The sequence below is a fragment of the Carettochelys insculpta genome, chromosome 7, assembly GCF_033958435.1.
Source record: "Carettochelys insculpta isolate YL-2023 chromosome 7, ASM3395843v1, whole genome shotgun sequence".
In the NCBI taxonomy this organism is placed as follows: domain Eukaryota; kingdom Metazoa; phylum Chordata; order Testudines; family Carettochelyidae; genus Carettochelys; species Carettochelys insculpta.
In genome coordinates, this window is record NC_134143.1 from 45,209,568 (window position 1) to 45,228,765 (window position 19,198).

Sequence of the window (19,198 nt, forward strand, 5' to 3'; positions counted from 1 at the left end):
ATTCTGGGATGTTTTAACAGGAATGTTGTAAGCAAGGCACAAGAGGTAATTTTTCTGCTCTACTTTGTGCTGATTAGGCCTCAGGAGTAGTGAGTCCAATTCTGGGCACCACATTTTAGGAAAGATGTGGAGAAACTGGAGAAGAGGAGCAAAAAATATAGGTCTAGAAAACATGACATTTGTGGAAAGACTGAAAGAGTTAGGATTGTTTAGTCTGGAAAAAAAGGAACGCTGAGAAGGGACATAACAGCTTTCAAGCATCTAAAATTATTCTCCTTAATCTCTGATGATAGGACAAGAAGCAATAGGCTAAAATTGCAGCGAGAAGTTTAGGTTGGACATTGGGAAAATCTTCCTAATTGTCAGGGTCGTTAAGCACTGGAATAAATTTCCTACAGAGGTTGTGGAACCTCCATCACTGGTGACTTTTAAGAGCAGGTTAGACAAATGCCTGTCATGAGTGGTCTAGATGGTGCTTGGTCCTGCCCTGAGAGGAGGCAACCTCTCCTGATCACTTGAGGTTCTGTCCAGTTCTATGCTTCTATGACTTTATCACTTGTTGAATTTTTGAAATTGTCCTGTGATGCATGTGTGTATGCAATTTTCCCTCCTTGGTAAACGGGGAGGATGTACTAGTTTAGGATTTTTTAAGCAGCAGTGATAAAGGACCATGCTTTTTGAGCTGAAAGACAAGGGTCCTAATCTTCACTTGCCCCATACACGTCAAATCTTTAGCAACTTGGTCTGGATCTGTTGCCTGCACATTATTTATTATGCTTGCCAATTTTATCAATTTTCACCTACATAGCCACCCATACCCAATGTTGTTATACCAGAGTCCTACTGAGAAGGACTGAATACAACTCCTTTGCTAGCTTGTCAGTAGTATTGCTCTCTTTTTACTATCCCAGGGATTGGAACATATTACCTTTACAGAATTCCCATCTCCCCTGAGGGACTGACAGTAGAAAATGAATCTATCTATGCATTTATATTGTTTTTGTCGCTGTGGCTCCTGACCACTACGTATCCTGGCATGGTGAACTGAGGATAGTCCAAGCATTTCATTTTTTAAAATCTTTGAACTGATGTAAAGAAGGGTGATTGAAGGTCCACCTCCAAACAATTCATTTCTGGCTAAATCTTTTTTTTTCTGTACCGCTGTTCTGTGAAGAATGGAAATACCCTTGACTGATATACTGTGAAAGGAGTCTAGATAAAATAAAACCTTAAACTGCAAAATACACTTATACATGCCCAGTAGTAGTTGTCTACATTGATCTAATGTTTTTTTCCATAACATGTGATTTCAGCCTAAAGCTTTGGACACTGGATGGCATATCTTTTTATTTCAAAAGATTCCATAGCAAAGGTACTAAAGGCAAAGTTGTACATCAGTGCCAATCACATTTCTTGGAACTGCTTTTTTTTTTTCGGTATAAAACCATCAATCCACCAGCTTTGTTAACTAATTGCTGTTCAAAAGTGAATCCATACAGTATTTTTTTAAATGAAAGTATGCTTTATAGACACACTTATTTGAGGAAGATGTCTCTGCTATAATGTGAGAAGGGTTCCCCACTTTCAATGTAGAAGTCCCTCGAATTTCATGTAAGTTGGGAGTGGTTCTTTTTTCCCCCAGCTGAACACACATTCTGCATCTGGGGAAGCAGCAGAAGCACCTCACGCTCCTTTGGAAAGGTAAGTCCTGGGGTTGGGGGCGGGGCAGTTGGGGAGGGTTAAGCCTGGTGGTGGGTTGGGGCCATGGGAGATGGGCAGCGGGGTTAAGCTTGGATAGGTTAGGGCTGCAGGGGGAGTAGGGGTGGTGAGCTGTGTCTACATGGCCCTGTGGGGTGGTTGAGCCAGAGCCGCGGGGGGGACAATGCAGGGGGGTTGAACTGGGGCTGCAGGGGGTGGTGAGCTGGAGCCAGGCATGTGGGGGGTGAGCCAGAGCCAGGCAGAAGACTGAGTTGGAGCTGGGCATGGGGGAGGGTGAGATGGAGCTGGGTACGGGGGAGTGGGGTGAGCTGCAGCTGGAGCCAGGCACGGGGTGGGGGTGAAGTGGGGTCATGGGGGTTTGAACTGGTGCCCCATGGGGGTGGTTCAAACCAGGGCTGTGAGGACCGGGGGGGTTGAGCCAGGGCTGGTGGGAGCGGGATTTTGAGTTGTGCTTAACTCACGTTAATGCGAGTTAAGGGCAACTCAAAATTGCGCATTTCCAGGGATTACTGTATTGCGAAAAAGCAAAAGCAGGCCACTTCTTGAAGGACACAGAGAGATAATGTTTCTTTTACCATTTTTAACTGGATTGTCTGCATGGATAGGTTCTACTCCTGTTGTGCTTTTAGTACCCCATCCTATCCACTGCTACCATGGTTTTCTATAATAAAAATGTCAGTCACTGTGATGCTTTGCAGCACCTACTTTTGTGGCCGTCTTTGTTACTAAACTGTTTACTTTGCCTGCAACTTCTTCTGTGATTTTAAAGCATTATATTCTGCCAGTTTATTTCTACCTCCTTGACACTTTATAATTTTCTTCCTGGACCTGTTGATCTGTCTTGGTTTTGTAAGTGGGGCTCGAGAGAGGGGGTAGGGCGCAGGGTGTGTACTATATCAATCACCAGGCCACCACAAGCACTCCCTTGAGAGGCAGGGCAGAGAGCAGAGTGTTTGGGGCAGATGGTACTCTGAAGCTGGGTCCCTCCTGTGTGGACTCAGCCCTGCACCACTCTGGCAGTCATTGAGTGGCTGAGTCCTGAGTGTAAGGTGACCATATCTCCCTATCTCAAATGGGGGACAGGGAGGCAAGGTGAGGGGAGGCTCCCTGGCTGCAGCTGCCAAGGACTGCCACCCCAGGGGACCTCCCTGCACGCTCCACCCCTCAAGGCTCTGGGAACGGGGCAGCAGCCACGCCGGGGAGCTCCTAGCTTTAAACAAATGCGGAGAGTTAGGAGCCGGGCCGCAGCTCTGCCGGTGCACTGCCAGCTCCCCACACCTAGGGGAGCCAGGAACTGGGAGGCAACCCTGCTGGTGGGCTCCTGGTTTTCCTACGTCTCTGGGAGCCACGCCAGTCCTCCTCTCGGCTCCACGGAGGCGTGGGGAGCCAGGAACCAGGCATCAGCCACCCCGCACCCCAAGATACCCCTAACTCTGCAGGGCCCCCTGCTGGCTCCTCTCTTTGTGGCCGCAGAGCATGTGAGTACATTCGCTCTCCAGCCAGCAGCTGCTCCTGCGCTTGTCGGAGGAAAGGATCAGCCGTCGGGGGGCCCGAACAGGGAGCAATTAGCCCCGTCGATAAAATAAATCAAGGCGCTTTCCTGGCGCCGGAAATACGGGGCTGTCCTGCAGAAAGTGGGACAGACGGATGGTCACCCTACCGGGGCGCCCTATTGCTGCTGGGGGCGCCCTGGAACTTCCATTCCCAGTGACCCGCCTGTCCCCGCCTTGGGGCTCAGCCAGAACGCAGGGGGCTCGGGGGGCAGTGATTAGAACCCGCCTTTGCCACAGGCTCCTTGTCCCGTCCCGCGCGGCCGGGAAAGCTCTGCCTGGGAAGGGAAGTGTGTCCCGGGCAGGAGCCCGTAGAGGGAAGCCAATTTGTTGGTCTGTTGCTAGGAGACGCTGGGCAGCGAGGCTGGAGGGATGGAGGACGCCGCTCGCTGATAGCTGCTGGTGGGCGGGGAGCGGCCGGGGCTCGGCGGGGCTCCGCGCTGGGAGATGAAGCGGGTCGAGGGGAGCAGTAGCGAGGGGAGCTGGGACTCTGACAGGGAAGGGGGGCGCGGTGCGGAGATGCCTCGGCAGCCCCCCAGCGCGTGGCAGCGCTGCACAGTATTGCAGCACTGACCCCATTGCAGACCAGTTTGTTTGTTTTGCTGGTTTCCTAGAGACTCCGAGAAACGCGACCAGCCGCGCTCCGCTTCTAGTAATTCAAACACCCCCTTTCCGCCTGGCAGCGTTAGCTGTGTTTGGGACACCTGCCGATGCGGAGAATGGAGCCCCAATAGCACAGTAATAATCACGGAATTAACATACAGTTAGGGGGTTGGTTTTAAATCTGATACGTTTAATGTCGGGCATTTTTGTAACTGCGGGTATTTGAAACAATTGTGTGTATTGCATTCGTAGCACAGACTTGTACAACCAGAGGCTTTACCACTAAGAACATGGACTTAGTGATCAGAGAGCAGCTGTCTGCAGCACACAACCACCAAGGTAAATGATTGCATCGTGTAGGGACCTCTGTCAGTTTTTATTTTTATACATACCAAGTGGTAGAGAAAATATTTTTGTTGATACTTTGTATGTCTTTGGTAGAGGGCACAAAATACAGTAAATGTCATTATACAACACTCTTTGTAGTTAAATAATTGATTTCAAAACAGTTTTATTTTGTATAACAGCTTTAAGGACCAGATCCGAAGTCTAATGAAGCTAATGGAAAGATTCACAGTGATTTCAAAGAGTTTCAGAACAGGCTTCAAATGTCCTTTGTTTTCTTGTCTGCTTGATTGTTTGTATACAAAACTACATGAGACTTGTTAAAACTCCCATCCATCATGTACTTAGCTTTGCACAATTTCTTTGATAACTTTTCCATGCAAATACTCAATTCTTTACTTTGAGGAAAAATAAGAACTCTTACAGTTGGATTGATCACTTGCATAATGCAGTCAAGTGCCTGTGCACTCTGACTTAAAGCAAGGAATATTATTTGGCACATTTCTCATACATCATTTTTATTAACAGACTTTCAGGCTTTGAAGAATGCTTATGAGTTGATCAAATCAGCCAATCATGGGAAATCTGCACTTGATTCAACAGAGAGCTTTAGCTCTGATTTATATGTCTTATGTGCAGAGCAAGCACTCCAGGTAACTACATTTTCAAAGTTGGCTACTTATCTGTAATAAAAAAAGAACTGCCTAGAATTTTACTATATTAGTGCTTCAGTAAATTAACATTCCATGACATTGGCAGGACTGTTAGACATAACAGATGCTGAAGTTTATTCTTAACTGTTTATTTAATTGTTTGTTTACATTTTTTGTAAAATAATGTTTTGTTCCAGTTGGGGTGTCAGGATATTAGCAGTGACTGTCTACAGACGTATTTTAAAGGAAGACATCCTGTGAACCAATTTATGGGTAGAGCATACTTGTGCCAAGGCCAGTTGTACACCCCACTCTCCACAGATAACTTGGTGAGAAAATATTGTGATTTTTAACATTGTAGTAACATCTGGCTTTAAGAATGTTCATAGTTTAATGTTAAATTAAATTACCCATCTTAAACAATGTTTGCTGTCAGTTTTCTTTCTTTCTTGCTTTTGAAGGGTTGTAAGTAGCGCTGGCTGAAAGTTGAAGATTTTGGTCTGCCAGAAGTTGTTACTTTTTTACTTATGTTCCAAATTGCAGTAAACGTTAAATTTAATGGACTAATGGGGTGGGGATGGGTGTCCGTTAAACCCAAAAGTCCTTTAAATACGAGGGTTTAGTGCCCCCCTGCCAGTCTCCCCCAGTTCCCCTCCCCCCACAAAAAAAGTCCCTGACTCACCAGAACTGCTGCTACTGCTGGAGGAGCCACCAGAGATGGCTGCCATGGCTGGAGTTGCTGGATCTGCTGCAAGATGGGTTCTCTGCTGTGCGGCTGGAGGGTTCCCTTTTGCATGGCTGGTGCTGCCCATCATGGAGCTGCCACTGCCAGACCCAACATGTGTTCCTCCCACTGGGGTGAGCCATGTATGCACTGGTATTCTCTGGTGGGAGGAGCATATGGCAGCTCCAATGGCAGTCCAGGCCATAGTGGAGGGGTCAGTGGTTGAAAGCAGTGGCTCTGGTAAGTCACCCTTCTTTTTTGGGGAGGTGGGCAGGATTTAGGAATTTACAGGTTCTGATTAAGTGGACTTTGGGAACAATGGGGGTGGGGAGTTGGTGAATGTCCATTGTTCCTGAAGTCCACTAAATCAGGATCCGTAAAATCAAAGGTTTACTGTAGAACAAAAGCATATTTACCAAAATTTCTCTACAAACTGGAGATAACAAAATTTTCAGGTTTTTTGAAACACCAGAGTACAGTGTTCTCCAAACAAATATACAAAACTGACATTCATGTAATTTACTAAATAGCAGCCATGAAAACTGACTAGAATGTCAGTTTCTACTAGCTAGGGCTCTCAGGGCTATAAAAACTTTCAGGACCCTGCCGTGTAGCTGGAAGTCAACTGGTTCCAGCCAGAGCTCCTAGGGCTGCTGCTATAGAGTGAGACCCTGCCAGCTTCCAGAGCCCACTGGCTTTAGAGAAGACTCTGGGGTCTGCCAAACCCCTTGCTCCAAAGATGGAAGCTTAACAGCCCCTAGTATGCTGGCTCCAGCTGGGATTCTGGAGAATGAAGTTGTCCCTGCATGGCGCAGACAGCCTACTAGTCTTGAGAATACTAACAATAGTCCAGGCTCCCAAATATTGGTGCTGCAGAGCATAGTCCCTTATCTCATTATTTTATCTTAACTACGGAAAGATTTTTTTATAAATATAGGAGCATATGTCAGGACTGGCAACAAAGAAAATAGCAAAATAAAAAACATACAGTAATAGCTAAATGAACTCAAATGCAAAATGTGTTTCTTTTCCAGAAAGGGGCCATTTCCCTACTTAGTTCAGTTCTTTAGGTGTTCACTGATGTCATGAGCAGAGACATGGTGAAAAGAGTATAGAGGTCAAGTCTTCCCCATCCCTGGCTTTATCAGTAAATTTCTTGTGCTAGAAACATCCTTGCTGAGACATGGTGCTGTGCAGTCCCATGTGGACGTGAGATTTGAAACATTCCTGGGATGCAATGCAAAGTTCTTGTTTTATACCTTTCTCCAGCTGCTGACATTTAAGTAGGTAATGGCCTTTACACACCGTAGTGGATCTTTGTTTCTGATAATGTGGTTTGTGGACATTACCTGGCATTACAACATATTTCAGTAACAATCATATAATAGAAACTACACACATTTTTTACACACATCTCAACAGAATATTCTTATCAGCAGACTGAGGTTACAGTCTGAGTTTACAAATACCTCACTTGGCATACTGTGCACAAAATATAAAAATAGTGAACATGGGGTACAAGCTGTCCTTGGTTTTTGGAAATAACTGAACCATTTTGTTGAAATTTTCTAAATCACTGTCATCAAAAATTTCTGCCTTGATGATTAAACTTTGGTACTATTATAAGCTGCAGTAATAGGGTCTTCATTAATGGAAAGATTGGGCAAATTTAATATTTCATAGTACTGGCAACCCAATTTGTAGCAATAATAATTTCAGAATAGGCTGAAAATGGTCAGTAATATGGCATTAATAAAAATCTGTGTCAGACAAGCTTTAACAATTTGTTATCTTTTAGGAAAAGTTTGAGAAGTTTGTGATGTACCTAATGAAAGCATTAGACTTTGCACTACACGATCCAAGGTAAAACTGCCTGATGGGTGTTGTAGTTCCAAATTTCAACACAGTTACTAATGTAGTTTGTTTTAATATAATTGCATGGCATACTTTCATTTTGGGAGGCACTGGGTAACACAGATCTTGTTGTGCAGCATATGTGTCTCACTCCGTCTCCTTTTCTGTGGCATATGGAGGAATAATACTCAGATAGTATGAAGGAGACAATGTGATGTTTATGACTGCTTACGTCCCTCCATTTATAACTGCTAAGTAGAGCACAGGGTTAGCTCTCATTAATATAGTTTAAATTCCTGAGGTGCCCACAGTCCTCCGTGGCGACGGTATGTGCTGTACAAACAAAAGATGCTTCTGTTGCTTAGAATCAACAAGACTTTTGAATAAGAATGTGTTTATCTCAGGTTGTAAAATCCTATTTCTTTTTTTTTCTAGATATTATTTTTTGATATATAATGCCTCAGTCCTTTACTGGCAGATTGTAAGGCCATACCTTAAGCCTGGGTTCCGCTACCTTCTTATTCCCAGCCTGTCTCAGATTATAACAGCATTAACTCAAGCAGAAGAGCAAGATAAGCAATGGCAAGCAGAACTCATGATGTAAGTTTGAGCCTTTTATTTTAGAGGCAGGGTCTTATAGTCCGTTTGCATCTGTAGTTGCCATTTGAACTTATCTTTGATAACATTGTCCACTTGCTTATTAAATATTTAGGATGTCTCAGAAGTATAGTATTTCAGATAGTGTACTAACAAATGATGCATACATGAAAAAATGGGAGACAAAAACCACATGCTAAAACTGACTGAGCACTAGTATTATTTTATGTGGCTTTTATTCTAAAATTAAATATTTATTGTACATTTTCCAAATGTCACTCACTAAACACAATTATTACGTGAAATTTCATTTTGACGTGCAGCTGCATTAAACAGGAGAAAAAGTTAATAAGAAAATTAACCTTCCACAAGTTCACTTGACACTTGTTCATTCATCCGAGGGAAAGGGAGCTCCCTTGGCTACTGTCCAGACTGCATTCAGGACCTTCTTAGTTATGCAGCCAGAGACTGTGGTATTCTTCCTTCTTGGTGACTTGTAAATAACTGCAATTTGGATAACCGTTTTTTAGGGGGTAAGGTCATACATTCTGCCAAACCAATCCTTATAAAGCAGTCAGGTGAAAGAGAAGGAAATCATTAATACAGAACCCGCTGCCTCTCCTGGCAGAGAAAGGAACCACCCACGCTTTCCAAGAATCAGGGAACAGAAATAGGAGATACATCTGTTGCCTCAACCTAGGTCTGAGATTTTTATTTGAAGAAAAATAGCCTAAAATGACATATACAACAGTTAGTTAAGCACTTACAGCTAAATTCATCCAAAAGATCACGATGTTTCAGATAGAACTGACTAAAGATAGGCAGTAAAAGAGCTTTCCTTTGAGAATTCCACAACTCTCTTACAACAGGGATTTTTAAAATATTCTTTTTAACCATATGAAGCAAAGCATCCTGTTGCAGCAACAGAGACTGTTATTTTACAAATCTTGTGATATGTCAAATACATAGGATTACTGCCATTTTAATTACAATACAAATATCAAACTGTAGTTCCTTTCCTGCTATAGCTACAGGTTTTATTGAGGAAGAGTTAAAGAACAGTCATCTCGCTGCTCTAACTCTCAGTATCTTGTGAATGCTATACAAATACCAGTCTATGTATAAATTACAAAATTTTGCTCTATGATTTACAAGTTGTATCATACTTAAAATAATTAGTGGTCACTAAGAAAAAGGAACATTTCAAATAACTGCTCAGAATATGAGCAGATGTACTGCATTTCTGATTAAATGAAAAGCAGTGGTATCAGAAGTCTCCACAAAATAAAAAAAGGAAAGCACCTGAAGCAGAGTCTCCAATAAAGAGGAAAAAATGTTTGACTGTAAATCATCTGTAGTTCATTTTTCTAGAACTTACCATGTAAAGCAGAATTGAAGGTACATTAATGGTATCCATGTTACCAGATTTTTCAGAAGATCTGAAGGCTATTCAGTGCTTAGTTGCATTGGTGCCTTTGAAATAATAAGACAAATAGCATAGGACACTTCTTCCAACTGATTTATTGCCTATGAGAAAAATAAGAAAGGAAAAATTGTAGTTGTTTGACTTTTTTAATTTGATCCATAGATTAATATTTAATTTGCAATTTCGTAGAACTGAACACAGAAATATGGTTCTCTCTCTTGCTCCTTTCTCTTCCCCCTCCTCCCCCGGCCAGATAAGGAAGTCTTAAATGAACACAGTGATTTTTTTTTTTAAATGCCACTGATTATCTAAAGCAATGTTTCTTAAACTTTTTGAGACCCTGGAACGCCAAACAATAATATTTTTCATATGGAAAACGTATGAAAATATTCTTCAAAAAATCTGAAAATGTTTACATTTGCTTCACTCATTGATGGTACTGGTTCCTCAGCAGTAGTATTTTCATTCACTTCTGGCTTTTTTTAGAAAGGAAATGTAACTTACTCTATTTACTCATATTGGTGGAGATAATAAATTCAATAAATCATCGCATGCCACGCACCTGCTAGCTGGCATCAAGCAGCTCACCACAGCATAGCCACCACGCTGGCATAGTGCATGTGTCACACACATCATTGCTAGTTACAATGCTCCTGTATCGATAGGAGAGGATGAGAGGGGAGGGAAGGCTAGCACAATGTTAGTGAACCTTGCTGTGTTGCCCAACTACCTCTGCTCTTGCCAGATGTAGAAATGAAATAGTTTCAGTATTTTCCATTATTGTTATCATTGTACATAAGAACATAAGAATGGCCATACTGGGTCAGACCAAAGGTCCATCCAGCCCAGTATCCCGTTTGCCGACAGTGGCCAATGCCAGGTGCCCCAGAGAAGGAGAACAGAAGACAATGATCAAGTGATTTATCTCCTGCCATCCATCTCCTGCCCTTGTACTGAAGGCTAGGGCACCATACTTTACCCCTGGCTAATAGCCATTTATGGACCTAACCTGCAAATTGTACAATGGTTATTGTACATTGTACAATGGTTATTTATTGTAAAACTGACTGATTTTTCCAAATGTTCATGGCACATGTGAGTTTTTCACAGAACACCAGTATTCTGCAGAACACAGTTTAAGAAACACTGATATAAAGATATCAGCCATTGCATGTTATCATTCATGGATTCCCTAAATAAACCAGAGAAATGCTGGAAGCTGTTCCCTTGTGCACCAAATATGCATACCAATGCTGCCCTTGTTTTCATTAACTGCTGTTGTTGCAACAGTTCCTGAGAGAACTATTTTGCAAACCATTCAAGATCATGCTATATTTCTGCCTCAGTTCTCCCTAATTCTCTTTGTGGCCTTTTCAGTTCTTCCATTTACTATGTGTGAAAAATGTGGGATATTCTGTAATATTTTTATAAGCTGTCTCTGTGATTCTGTACTTAACTGCTTTGGTGTTGTTACCCCCTTGGGATTGTGGCCAGGAAGAGAAAACTCATTTTCTCTCTGATTTATAAGGTTAGGGATTTGAGACCTATAGCCAGTAGGACTGTTGGGGCTGGAGGCAAATCGTTTCAATGGAAGACCCTATAGAAACAGTGGGAATCAATCCTACTGACCAAAAATTAGCACCTAGCTAGAAAGGCAGCTGAATAAGTGAACACAGTATGGCAGTGTTTGGAGAACAAAGACAGTATAACAGGTGGCTGTATTAAAAGCTGAGCTCTCAAAGACACAGACGCATACCTGGAGCGAAAGACAAAAGACAGGGCAGAGAGGAAAAGCAAGATGCTTTCACTGGCAGCATGCATCCAGAGAGCCCTGCTCTGGCATAGGCCAGACTGATCTCTGTCTTAACCTTTCCTCTCTTAGCTGACCTAAGGACTTGGAGAATTTATATGTTAAGGTACTAATAAATGGATACAGGACAAGCTTTATTATCCATCATTTCTGGAGAACTGGGGATGCTGGATAATAAAATGTGCTGGTTATTTGAGCTGGGGCCAGCACCTGGCCCGACTCTGTGCCCCTAGCTGGGCAGTGGGCAGCCTGACCCACTCTGCCCCCATCCCTGGCCAGCAGCAGGCATGCAGCCTGCTCTGCCAGCCCTGGCTGGTCAGGTGGTCTTGTGGCAGCTGCAGTAGCCTGTCCCGGCTGGGCTGCCATTCTCTTTCCATGATGATTGACTGAATATGCTGGCTACATAAGTGGCAGATAAGCAGACTTTTCCTGTATCTTGTTTTGAAAAGGCTGCCTGGTGTTGCTGTGAATATTTGCAGAGAGCATTGCGTCCTGAAGGAGTAGAGGACAAGTCTCCCAAAGGAGCCTGGCTTGATTTGATTTGCTAAAGGGAACTACAGAGAAAGACAGGGATCACTATACGCAAAGGCTCAGTTTCAGAGTCTGAAGGCTGTGAAACAGTGTGTCTTTGGGATCTGGCAGACTAAAGAGGTCACTCCCAAGGAACTGGTTACTGGCTAAACATTGACTAGAGCCTGTAAATGCATGCTTCCTGGCCAGTCTGAAAGAAAATAAGTGAGCAAATAATCAGTTTCTATTGACATACTGCCTCTATTTTGGTAGGAATAATGTACATACCTGTCACTTTGTTAGCATTCATTGTTATGCAAAGATTGTTTGTCACTCTGATGTATGGACTCATGCAGACAAAGTGATGTTCGTTTCACTTCAGAATGTTTGGTTGTGCTTCTGAGCTGGAGCACTCATGGGGAAAAGCAGGGGGCCCCAGGCTCAACAACTTCTTTCCCACCCTCCCAGAGCACTGGAAACAGCTCATTCATGGTGTTCAAACTCAAGGAAAAAGGGGGACAGGGAGGATACTTGAGGGTAGGTGCAAGATGGCTGTGGACCCCCACAGCTGTGGACCAGAAGCACAGCTTTGCAGCCAGCAGCTATAGAGGGGCCGGCAGTGATTAGAGTGGGGATTGAGGAAGGTGCTGGGGGGAAGAGTAAGGATGGCTTCAGAGCTCTGTGACTGGGGGCCCTGAGGCATCTCCATAGCTAGCAACAGGGGCCCTGAAAGTAGCCCTGCGGCTAGGGGCTCAGTGCGCTTCAGAGGAGCTCTGTAGCCACCCTGCCTCTTCCCCCAGGTGCTCCTTGTCTCCAGTCTCAGCTCTCTCAATACAGGCCCTTCTGCTTCAGCATAGGAACTAGCATGGACTGTCATTGGTCCAGAGGATGCTGGACCAAGAAGGTACAACCTGTAGTGACACTTCAGAGACTGACCACATTAGCAGAGAGGGCATGGGAATGAGTGTGCCTAGGAATTTTCTGTTTCTGCATTTGTTGACTCAATCCCTGTGTTGGAGACTCCTAGGGTTCATGACAGAAAATTGCCAAGATTAGACTAGATGAACGCAGAGTGCATCACCCCAGACTATGAGTTGGTAAGCTAAATTGCCTGTGGGGGAAAAAAGGTTTGCCTTTTTGTAAAACCTACCTGCGGTGCAAGCTACATCTTACATGGGCAAGGTACAGTTCAAGCTGTGGAAGCAGCTAAATAAATTTTCTGCTCCGTCAGAAAAACATAAAGATTTCAAGAAGATTATTTGATGGAGTGTGGATGCTGCCAAGAATCTGGTGAAGATAGCTGAAATATGAGAGGTTTTCCTGACCACAGCTGAGAGGATCAAATCAGGGCAAATTGCTTAAAACAGGGCTATTTACAGCCAAAGACTGTGGGTCCTCTACTATAAGGTACACCCAACCAATCACACAGAGCACTTCTGTTGCTGTACTGGCCAGTAGGAAGTCACATAAGCAGTTCCCTCAGACACACCAGCTTTTCTTGTGCCACGAAGAGTACCCTCCTTGCACATGAGAGGTTATAAAAACGAGTCTCACTAAATCTGAACAGGTTCTTCCAGTCCCAAAAGACTAACCACACTTCTAGATCAATATATACCTCAGGTTTTACCCAAAAGAGCATGCTGTGCCAATCCTTTAAAATCTAAAATCCAAAGGTTTATGAATAAAAAGAAGAAAGGAAGGAGGAGAATAAAGTTGTTAAAGCAATCAAATTACATACACAAATCACTAAGTTCTTGATGCAGGCAGTTTTCATGGGGGAGACCAGATTTCACAGTCTGTGATGTGCTTTTCATGGCTGTGAATTTAAGGTGGGATTTAGGATTTTAGTGACACAATAGTGAGGGCAGCTGCCTTTGGCACAGACATGCACAGGTACCTATGACTGCTTTTTTCTGGGCTTTATAATGAAGTACAGCAGAAAGTAATACGTGAAATACTCTTATGGGCCAAAGTGGCAGCCAATATGATGGAAGCAAAAAAAGTTTAAAGTCACTTCCTGTGGCCTTTTTTCGTGTCATTCATCCTCCTGTCCCAGAGCTGTCAAGTGAGATAAATCACTATTCATGTCAGGAGTTGGATGAATTATTCGTGTTGCAATTTGAGTCTTTTATCATGATTTAGCAAGAAGAGACTCAATGTTAGCTCTTAGAATCATTAAAATGTATGATTTATCAAATAAAAGCAAATGTAAGAGATGGAAAAGGTTTATATAAAGAGACTGCTACTCCTGCAGGATATACATTTAGTATGCATTCACAACTTTCCCCAACATTCCCAAAACAGTATATTTTAGTATACTATCTTTTATTTATGGCATCCTATTTTTCACAGCTTTAGCATAACCTTTTGAATTGTTCTCTGTTGGATTCAACTTTTTATTTCCCCCCAGGTTTGCTTTAAAATCAGACAAAAAATAGATACTCTAGTAAAATAAAAGATCTGATCAGAGGCATAAGGGACTATGTTACATAACGTTATTCCTCTCTCTCACAAAAAATAGAACACATGGTGGTAAATCTTCCACTCATGTCAATGGTGCAGTATCAGTACTGTGTTGCAGGCCTGCTGCATAATCAAAATATTTTAAATTGTATAATAGTTTAAAGAATATAATGAAAGGATAAACTGTGGCTTGACTGGTGTGGTAACAGAGGGGTATAGTGCTAAGCACCTCCTTGCAACGTTGCTTAGACTATGAGGAGGAACTGGGAGGAACCTCAGTCCCACACCCCCCAGAAGGGAATAGAGGTTGAACCTCTCCGGTCTGGCACCCTTTAGACCTGACTGGTGCTGAATGAGAAAATTTGCCTGACCACAGGAGGTCAATATTCCCTAGCAGCATTATGAACACTTCCTCTGCTTACTGGGCTCTTAGCAGACCTTTAGGGTAAGCTGAGCTAAATAACTGTACAGAACACTGAGAGCCAGGGCTGGTGGTTGTAAACAAACTTTATGGGAATCATAAATCATGTCAGATTACAGATGTTGCCAGGCAAGAGAGTGCCAAACTAGACAGGTTCAACCTGTATTTGTTGTGCTGGATATATACTGACATGGTTTACTTACTCACTTGAGCAGTGGGAAGGCCCAGAAGGTGATCGATTGGATATTAAATCTCTGTCCTGGACCACACATGGAGCAATGAAACAACATACTGTACCCACTCTGGGCTTGAGTCCAAGCCATAATTGAGCTCCAAATTAGAATAAAAACTCAAATCAGCAGTAGTTTAATCCAAATTTTGAAGACAAAAGTTTTCTGATTTTTATCACAAACTCCACAACAGAATAGATCTTCCTCTTGGGGGATGTTGTTCCTTTAAACGCAGTGTTTATTTTTTGGAAGAACAGTGAATGCATATTATAGCTGTCCTGTTCTAGTAGTTGATGGCTCTCTTCAGTTCATCCACAGTCGTCAACCACAACGTTCTCACGTGAGTACAGCTCGGAGTAGTGCTCAACCCAGCGCTCCATCTGTTTGGCTTTGTCAGCAATGACTTCACCAGATTTGGATTTCAGAGGTGCCATCTTGTTCTGGGTGGGTCCTAATGCCTTCCTGATACCTTCGTACATTCCTCTGAGATTACCAAAGTCGGCACAGGTCTGGATGCTGCTGCATAGCTGGAGCCAGTGGTTGTTGGCACAGTGCCTGGCTGTGGTACATCACCAGAGGTAATCAAATGTGCCGTGGACACACTCCTTGAACCCCTACATGAGCTACTGTGCCTGTGCTGGAAAGAGGGTGAGGTTCCACAGGATATGCGCGACACTAACATTGTAACATTGTATAAGAACAAAGGAGACAGAAGCAACTGCAACAAATACCGTGGAATCTCCCTCCTAAGCGTCACTGGTAAACTGTTCGCTCGCGTCATTCTTGGCAGACTCCAGAAGATTGCTGAGAGGGTGTACCCCGAATTGCAGTGCGGATTCCGCGCAGAGAGGTCTACTGTTGACATGGTCTTCTCTCTAAGGCAGCTGCAGGAGAAGTGCAGGGAGCAGAGAAAGCCACTCTACATAGCCTTCATCAACCTGACCAAGGCCTTTGACTTGGTCAGCAGGGATGGTCTGTTCAAACTGCTCCACAAGATAGGCTGTCCTCCACGGTTACTCAAAATGATCCAGTCGTTCCACGAAGACATGAGAGGAACCATCCAATATGACGGCGCATTATCGGATGCTTTCAGAATCAGGAGCGGCGTCAAACAAGGATGCGTGCTTGCTCCAACATTGTTCGGGATCTTCTTCGCACTCCTCCTGAAGCATGCCTTTGGATCTTCAACAGAGGGCATCTTGCTGCACACAAGATCTGATGGGAAACTGTTTAACCTTGCAAGGCTGAAAGCTACGTCTAAGGTGTGAGAAGTCCTCATCAGAGACATGCTGTTCGCAGACGATGCTGCTGTAGTGTCTCACACAGAAGACCAGCTTCAAAAACTGCTGGATCAGTTCTCCAAAGCATGCAAGGACTTTGGGCTTACCATCAGCCTAAAGAAGACAAACGTACTCGGTCAGGATGTTGCTGAATCCCCATCAATCAGCATTGACAACTATACGTTAGAGGTTGTCCATGAGTTTGTTTACCTCGGGTCCACCATCACTGACACCCTGTCATTGGACACTGAGCTAAATAGGAAGATCGGAAAAGCAGCCACTACTCTGTCCAGACTCAGCAAGAGAGTGTGGAATAACAACAAGCTGTACACTCACACCAAAATGCAAGTCTACAGAGCCTGCATCCTCAGCACCCTCCTTTATGGCAGCGAGACTTGGACCCTGTATGCCCGCCAGGAAAAGAGACTGAATGTCTTCCACTTGTGCTGCCTCAGGTACATTCTTGGAATATCATGGAAGGACAGAGTGACCAACACCGCCGTCCTTGAGCAAGCTGGAATCCCAACCATGCACACCCTCCTCAGGCAGCGTCGGCTCCGCTGGCTTGGCCACGTCCACAGAATGAACGATGGAAGGATTCCAAAAGACATCCTGTACGGTGAGCTAGCCTCTGGCAAAAGACCTCCTGGACGCCCCCAGTTGTGCTACAAAGATGTCTGCAAGAGAGACCTCAGAGAGGTAGACATCGAGCTGGACAACTGGGAAGAACTAGCAGACGACCACAGCAGATGGAGGCAGGAGTTACACAAGGGCCTTCAGAAGGGCGAGATGAAGATCAGACAGCTAGCAGAGGAGAAGTGAGCGCACAGAAAGCACAATAAGGACTTGCCAGACACCCACTACATCTGCAAGAGATGCAGCAAGGACTGTCACTCTCGTGTGGGTCTTCATAGTCACAATAGACGCTGTAAATGAAGTCCTCAATTGAAACTTTAAAGGGCGTGATCCATAGTCTATGCAGACTGAAGGATGCCTACTATTCTACTAGTACTGCTTTAGATCATGATGAAAGGTGTTTGTGTGGTGGGGAGGGAATGAAATCAAACGTTGATTTATTGCTTTCCTTAAAATGAGAACTGGAAAAAGTGTGGGGGAAAAAGAATGTATTTATGTGTAGCATAATTTTCCACAGCCTTCTACTTCTTGCCTATAGTTGTCTGGAGTTCAATATTCTAATTGCTGTCCAGCTATTCTGATTTTTTTACTTCACAAACAAGGCTGGTAGGTCTTTATCTAGAAATGTACTTAACACGCGCATACCTTTTAAGCCTTTTAGTCTTACAGTTATTGACGTCAATTAAATTAATAATGAGCTTAAAATTATGCATGTGCTTTGGTGGATCATCACTTCAGTGAGGTTGAAAATGATGACAGCAATTTAGTTGGGCTTGCAGCATGAGTAAGAATTAGTAATTGAAATTCAGGAGATTGTAAATTCAGAGGGAAGGATAACAAAAATTTAAATAAGGCTATAGAGTTTGGGGTGGGGTGGGATTTGTTCTTGCTGAAGGAGATCTGGGAAGTGGTTAAGTTACTTAACTACAGGTCTCTGGATATGTTCAGTGACTAGATCTGACCATTATTCAATGGGCTGTAAAATTATTTTTCAAAAATGTATTTCAAAATGCGCCCCTCCTTTGAGTGTAATCAAACTTAGCAATGCGAGCAAGAGATCACAGGGACTCCAGTCCATCTGGTAAAGAGTATCAGTGAGCCCCTGACACTAGAGGTATTCCCATTCTATTATAATTGCCCTTTTTTATATATTTTTGAGTTCTGTTAACTATTTTAATTCATTTAATGCTTGCTACATTGATTTTCCATGAAGCTATCATTTTAATTAAAAGAGAAATACAGTATTAAGTGACATCATTCTCAGGAGCTTATTAAGTCAAATGAAGATGGTTGGGCATATTCCTGGAGGTTTCATTATATGGTATAATCTTTTATTCACGAAGATTCCTGGACAGACCTGGCAGGTTGGTAATCCTGTTTAGGAGTCCACTCCTTTCATCAGGTGGTAAAGAAAAAGAAATCTGAGAAGACAGCACGCTGAAATGTTATAAGTATCAGAGAGGTAGCTGTGTTAGTCTGTATCTTTAAGAACAACAAGAAGTCCTGTGGAACCTTAGAGACTAACAGATATTTTGGAGCATAAGCTTTCGTGGGCAAAGACCTGCTTCATCAGATGCATGAGTGGGGGTGGTGGTTTCAGAGGAGTATTTAAAGAGTGGGATCCCAGTAAAAGGGAGGGCCAGAACTGACAAGCTGACAAGGTCTATTCAGTCAGGGTAGAAAAAGCACTGCCACTGAGGACAGTCAGTAACAGATTTAAAAGTAGCAGTCCTAAAACAAAGAAATTTCAAAAATCAAATGGAGAGAGAAATCTCAGAGCTGCAATTTATTTGCAAATTTGACTCCATTAACCAAGGCTTATACAGAGACTGGGAGTGGCTCGCCCCTTACGAAAGGAGCTTCTCTGCCCTAGGTGTTAACATCTCCACATTAGACTCTGACAATGGACCATATCCCCACTGTCTTATCTGACTAGTTTTTTCCTCTTTTGATACATAGTACTGATAATGGGCCTTTTCCACCCTGACTGAACAGACCTTGTCAGCTCTGGCCCTCCCTTTTACTGGGACCCCACTCTTCAAATACCCCAGTGAACCACCCCACCACTCATGCATCTGATGAAGCGGGTCTTTGCCCACAAAAGCTTATGCTCCAAAATATCTGTTAGTCTATAAGGTGCCACAGGACTTCTTGAAATGTTATAAGAACTTGATTTCACAACTTCTGCTTTTTGTTTAATTCTTTGATTGAAAAGTATTCAAAAAACCTCAAATCTAGTCACTTGTGAGAAAATTTTGTAATATGATTTTGAAAATACTGCATTAAATACAAGAAAAGAGCTATAAGGTATTGTAGATGAAGAAAAGGGCTTTGAGCTAGGTCTGTAGTTTAACACCCTATTTGAGAAGAGGAAGGC

The 19,198-nt window shown here is 43.4% G+C and overlaps 1 protein-coding gene across 1 annotated transcript in view; it reads left to right on the top strand.

Moving 5' to 3' along the window:
- Positions 1–3,666: 3,666 nt before the first annotated feature.
- The window catches only part of CFAP46 (cilia and flagella associated protein 46), a 167,993-nt gene continuing 152,461 nt past the window's right edge, over positions 3,667–19,198 (top strand). Inside the window, exons 1-6 of the mRNA XM_074999578.1 lie at positions 3,667–4,007; positions 4,125–4,211; positions 4,746–4,870; positions 5,068–5,199; positions 7,393–7,457; positions 7,884–8,048. Of these exons, the coding sequence (XP_074855679.1) occupies positions 4,163–4,211; positions 4,746–4,870; positions 5,068–5,199; positions 7,393–7,457; positions 7,884–8,048 (536 nt within the window). The 5' untranslated portion in view covers positions 3,667–4,007; positions 4,125–4,162. The remainder of the gene's footprint in view (positions 4,008–4,124; positions 4,212–4,745; positions 4,871–5,067; positions 5,200–7,392; positions 7,458–7,883; positions 8,049–19,198) is intronic.